The 5,810-nt window shown below is 42.6% G+C and overlaps 1 protein-coding gene across 1 annotated transcript in view; it reads right to left on the reverse strand.

Annotated features, from left to right (window-relative positions):
• The window catches only part of EIF3F (eukaryotic translation initiation factor 3, subunit F), a 9,001-nt gene extending 4,080 nt beyond the window's left edge, over positions 1 to 4,921 (reverse strand). The window contains exons 1-3 of the mRNA XM_008588303.1: positions 4,515 to 4,921; positions 578 to 648; positions 261 to 340 (exon numbers count right to left, since the gene is read on the reverse strand). Coding sequence (XP_008586525.1) covers positions 261 to 340; positions 578 to 648; positions 4,515 to 4,896 — 533 coding nt within the window. The 5' untranslated portion in view covers positions 4,897 to 4,921. The remainder of the gene's footprint in view (positions 1 to 260; positions 341 to 577; positions 649 to 4,514) is intronic.
• Positions 4,922 to 5,810: the final 889 nt, after the last annotated feature.

The raw sequence follows: 5,810 nt of genomic DNA on the forward strand, positions 1-5,810 counted from the left end.
AAAAAAAAAAAAAAAAAAAAAAAAAAAAAAAAAAAAAAAAAAAAAGACTCACAGTGAAAGCTACAATTCAAGATAAATATTCTTGGCCTCATAGGATCAGAACTGCTGGCAAAACAAACTGAATTCACAGCTCCTCGATGCAATAAATACACTTTTAATACTCTGTCTCCAAAAGGAGAAGGACAAGATCTGGTCTGGTAGTAAAAGACCTTGGCAATCACTGAGAGACTTTCCATCCACCCCTTCCGTCTTTAGCTTACCAGCCCAGGATGAGCTCATTTGGAGAGACTTTTTTGTGCAATTCATACATGTTCTTAGCAAATTCCATGTCAACAGCCACCTACGAGAGAAGGCAGGAAAGGAATCTAAAAAGCCAGCACCATAGAAAAATTGGATAAAAAGGACAAGAGGCCACTCCTGACAGAAGAGGTCCAGGAGTTACATTCAAATGCATGAAGCTCCTTGGCTGTAGGAGCTCTAATTATGAGCACACCATATTGTACAGGAGGGGCCTTGAGGGGAGCCTAGCAAATGAATAGCTATAAACTGCACAGGGGCAGCTCAAATTCCCACTCACTTCATCTTCTGACTCGTTGTGTGGTACTGAAAAGCAATTGGTGACCTCCACTGAGTGCTTGTCAACAGTTCCTGTGAAAGAGAGAATCATCTATTATATCATATCATCCTAGAGCTCCCATCAGCCTCCAACTACTTTTGAAAGCTTTTGGAGGCTTCCTCAAAGTCAATGAACACCAAACTGAACTTATGAGCTCCCAGTTCAGCCATGTGCATCAATGGGACCAACATTCTCCAAAACAGCTGAAACTGTGGAGTGATCTCCAACCCCTCCCTCTAACCATCACCCAATAGGGTTTATTCTTCCTACACAAGGTCTCCTTTTGTCTGTTACTTTCCATTTCCTGCCATTTCTAAACCCTCATTCTATGACCTTCGTTTTTCAGCCTTTAGGCTTTTTCTCTATAATTTAATCTGCAGAGCTACCTGGAAGATTTTAATGTCTATACAGACCACCAATATAGTAGACTAGTCTCAAACTCTTGAGCACAACTTTAGGGAGTTTCACCTGTACCTCCCTTTAGTCATCTGGTCCCATGATCATAACCTTAACCCTATCATCATCCAGAAACCCTCTACCTGTGAACCTTAAATGTCAATATGTCAGTCTTTTGCCACAAACTTTTGTTCTTTTAGTTCTAATACCTTAATTCCCACTACATGTTTCTTGACCTCACCAAGACTATTAGTCCCATGACTCCTCTATTCTTTTCCAACCTACTGGCACCTCCCACCCCAGGCTTCAAGTGCTTCTCTCTCCATCACAGACCACGATGTTGTCTATACCCACTAGTGTTTGTTTAATTCCAATTCACTATGGTTTCTGCTCCCTTAGCTCAAACTATGTTCCTAAACCCAGTAAATATATATTCTTTAGCTTATTTGACCTCTCATCAGCATTCAACAGACTGGACCACTTCCTCCATCTAAAAACTTTCATTCCCTTGGGCTTCCATGACACCAGTCTCTTCTACTTTTCTTCCTACCTTTCTAATCTTCTTTGTCAGTTACTCTGCCTGTGACTTCTCAGGTTTTCAGGATTCTTGTTCTCCTATCTTTTTACTCTATGATCCTTTTCTAGGCCAGGCTCTGACCTACAAATGTTTTTGTAAATAAAAGTTTACATATTGTTTATGGCTGCTTTGTTGCTACAAAGACAGAGTTGAGTAGTTGCAACAGAGCCTGCACACAAAGCCCACAATATTTACTGTCTGGCCCTTTACAGAAAGCTTGCCAAACCCTGCTTTAGGTGATCTCATTCATTTTTATGGTTTTAATTACCTTCTTTATTCCAATGACATAATTCCTAAACTGACATACTTGCACACATCTCTTTTGCATTATATTCAATTTTTACTTGACAATTCCATCAGAATACTCAAAGAGCATCTCAAAAGGAATATATCCCAAACTGAAGTCAACCTCTACATTCCCTTTCTTCTTCTGCATCTAACCAAAGATCTAGGAGTCATCCTTGATACTTTCTTCTAATTCCTCATTTCTGATCACACCAACTCCTGTCAACTATTTCCTATCTGTACTCATCCACTCCTCTCCACCCCCACTTTCCAAGTATGTCTCTGTTATAAGAACAGTCTCTATCTGGTGTCCATGCACAGCTCATGCCTGTTTCTTATCCACTTTCTACAGAGCAGCCAGAGTAATCTTTCCCATTCAATCTTAGCTGAAATGCCTATTGCTCAAGATCTTCCCCACATAGTCACAGGTTAGACTGATATTTTGTCTTCTCACAGCTCCCTGTAATTCTCCTTCACAGCACTTGACACACTTGTTGTACCTCTATGGTTCCTGACTTTGCTGGCTTCATTTCCTGCCATCTCTTCTCTCTCCTACATTCCTTCAATCCTGAACTCTTCAGATAGTGGACTTACCAGGCTCTTTACGCTTCTTGCAGCTGCTTTAATGCTCAGCTCAAATGTCACCTTTTCTCTGAAGCTTTCCCCAACCTTCTGAAATAGTTAAGTCTTCTGTATTTCCATGCCACTATGACACCCTTCTACTGAAGTATTTATCACACTATATTCTAAGAGTACATCTTCAGTTTAAGGTTACAGTAGAGCTAGTTTTATTGAACTTTGAATTCTGAGTACTTAATAGTCTTATGGTACATAAAAGACACTAATGACCTCATTTAACCAAGTGAAATGTTTCATGAATTAATGTCTGAGAAAATTACAAGTTTCAAGCAAACAGAATCTATGCTTCATTCTTCTGTAAGCATTATGTCTATATAGCACTGCACCATGACCTTAGTTTGGAAGTTAATCTGAGAATCCAGATTATAGCTGGTCTGAATAGGGTCACTGTAATATTTGGCACACTAAGATAAGCCATGGGTAGAGAATTGTTTCTTTAGTTAAATAGCTCCAGTGAGTTTGAAAATTTGACAGTGCAGCTGAAAGAGTAAGTTAGTATTTGTTGAGGGCCAAGTCAGTGATACGAAGATGACTTTTTACAGAAGCTCAAAGCAGGGCACAGTTACAGAATGCCATCAGACTGTGAGAGGTTAAGAAAGGAGTGAGGGTGAGGGTATGGGATGGACAACTAATACCTAACACTTGGGAACCTGCAAGATGGGTGGAACTTAAAAAAACAAGAGAGATCAGGGAAGGTACCTGTGGCAGAAGACACAAAGGCTTGGCTTGAGAAAAGACACGGCAATGTTTGAAAGATAATTTAAGTTTCTATAAAATGCTACCCTGTCAAAGAGAGAAAGAGAGAGAACGTGTGTTTGTGTGTGTTAGGGGTGATACAGGCCTGATGTGGTGAATGGCAAGTAACATAACAGCTGTACCTAATGTGTGCTAGCACAGTTAGATGCCTTCTGTAATAATTCAGTCTCACAAAGACTAAGTCTAAATAGCGCCTGAAGGAACTAGACTTTAGGTAACTTGCCCCAAGGCACTTGACTAATATTTTGCAGAGTCTACCAACAAATCTTGTCCTCTTTGCAATACACTAATTTTCTTCTATGGTAATAAGGACTACTACATGTTCAAGAGTAAGAAAGGGAAATGATGCACACAAGTAGAGTGGATTCACAAAAATCTGTGTTTAGAATGTCACTAAAATGGGGGAGAAATGAATTTGATGGGCCCAGCAGTTCTCAGAGAAAGAAATTTAATCATCAACAATCCCTTTCTAGTGCTTTTCAGTTTTACGAATCAATTTAACATAAAATATTTATCCCCCAAATTTGGAACACAGGCAGAGAAGATTATTCTTCAATGTGAAAGTTAAGCAGAATTATAAACAGATAATACAATTGTTTGTGTCCAAGCACTTGGGTAACAGGGTTATCACATTAGGGACTAATATAAGGAGAGACTGAGGGACAGAGGATCAGACTCAGAAGTTTAGGAAAGAATACTATAAAATGCCAAATGGGTTCCAGCCTAACCGGTTTACTTGTTGGGAGGGATATCTTTTTACAGACGTTTCCACTCCTTTGCCAACTCGTTAGAAAATTCTCTGTAAACACCTGGAAAATACATTCAGTCAATGATAAGGGGAGAAACGTGGTCAGTGGGTATAAGAAGTCACGAGTTCCTGACTCCACGCTCGGTATTTGAGCTCATTTTTGACAGATTGGGGCAAATCATATTTGGCGTGAAATGCTGTTGGAGAGATTAAAAACAAAATGTAAACCACTCGGCACGTGACGTTTATTCAAAAAAATGGTAACTATTTGTATATTTTATGTCGCTCAAAGTGACAGCAATCCATCAGAAAAGAAGAGGTTCAAGTTCCTTGGGAAGATAAGTCGCAACAGAAAAGTGGGATGGAAAAACTGACATGAGGTCAGTGGGCATGGGAGGAGAGGGAGGCAGGACGTCATGATGAGAGAGTGAGACGGGGAGCGAGATAAATGGGAAGTGGGAGGGAGAAGAGAACGCCAATTTTCTCCGACCACTCACCCAGCAGTGTCCCAATGACTCTGGCAGCGCCCTCGTTGCGTCGCTCGTAGCTGTCCACGATGGAGGCCAAAATGACCGGGTGCAGTCTGACCACGCGGCCACCGGGGAAGGGCCCTGGGAGAGCGGGACCAGGCAGCGAGGACGCGGGGGTTTGCGCTGGGGCTTGCGCTGAGGCCGGGGTCTGGCCCGGGGCCGCGGTCACAGCCGCTGTCGCCGCCGGATCTGAGGACGAAGCCGGAGCCGCAGCCGGAGCCGGAGAAGGAGACGGCGCTGGAGCTGGCGTTGGTGCTGGAGCTGGGGCTGGTGTTGAAGCTGGGGCTGCCGCCGTCGCTGGGGCGGGAGTGGCGGGAGGAGCACTTGCTGGTACTGCCGGCGTGGCCATCTTGTGGAGAAAGAAGGAACCCGGAATGGAAGGGAGTGAGTTGTTGAATATTAGGAGCTCGATTGGCTGAATGTGTACCACGTGACCTATATCTTTGTGCCTATTGGTTACTGATGACTTCTCGGTGCACTATCCTGCTATTTGTAATTTTTCCGGAGTTTGTGCTCTTTGCTTTCGGTCCGGTGTGCACTGTGCACTTAGTGAGACCCGGACTAAGTAGTTCCGAGTAACCTTCGGGCCGACGTTAGAGGAAAGGAAACAACTCAACTCAACTGCGCAGCTGCCGCCAGGTGGAGCCAGAGGGCAGCGGTAAAGGTCGCATTTTGTATTTTAGGCTCATGAGATTACGGATATCGAAGAGCCATTCAGAATGTAAGACAGAGAGAAAGAAAGAGAAAGAAAAAACCACAATAATACATTGAACTCTCCAAAAAAAGAGAAGGGAACGGAACTGTGGATAGTGAAAGCTATAGGTGGAGCAGGTTTTTGGGAAAAGATGCCGATTTCATTTCTGGATGTGTCACCTTTGAGATGTCCATTAGTCATCCAAATGGCGTTGTAGTCAGTTGCATATACTAATCTGTACTTTGAGAGAGGATTGAATGAAGCAATGCTTTGTAAAGCTCAAAGCACATGACTGATATACAGTAGTTATTATTAGGTCGTAGTTATTATCACTACTGTGTGATGGAAGGAGCTCTGATCCTAACTCACAGTTTGGAGGCAGGAGGAAGAAAGGAAGACTAGCATCAACACACCTTCTTGTCTGTATTAGTAGAACAGCGTCTCGTGGCCACACTTACCACACTCTCTTACTTGGAGCAATCTACAATTTTTTCTAGGCCTCGAATTCCTTGTTGGTATAATGGCGATAATAACATCTGCCTGTGAGGAAACGGTCAACTCCCTTAATT

This window comes from Galeopterus variegatus, unplaced genomic scaffold, assembly GCF_000696425.1.
Source record: "Galeopterus variegatus unplaced genomic scaffold, G_variegatus-3.0.2 Scaffold4765, whole genome shotgun sequence".
Classification (NCBI taxonomy): Eukaryota; Metazoa; Chordata; class Mammalia; order Dermoptera; family Cynocephalidae; genus Galeopterus; species Galeopterus variegatus.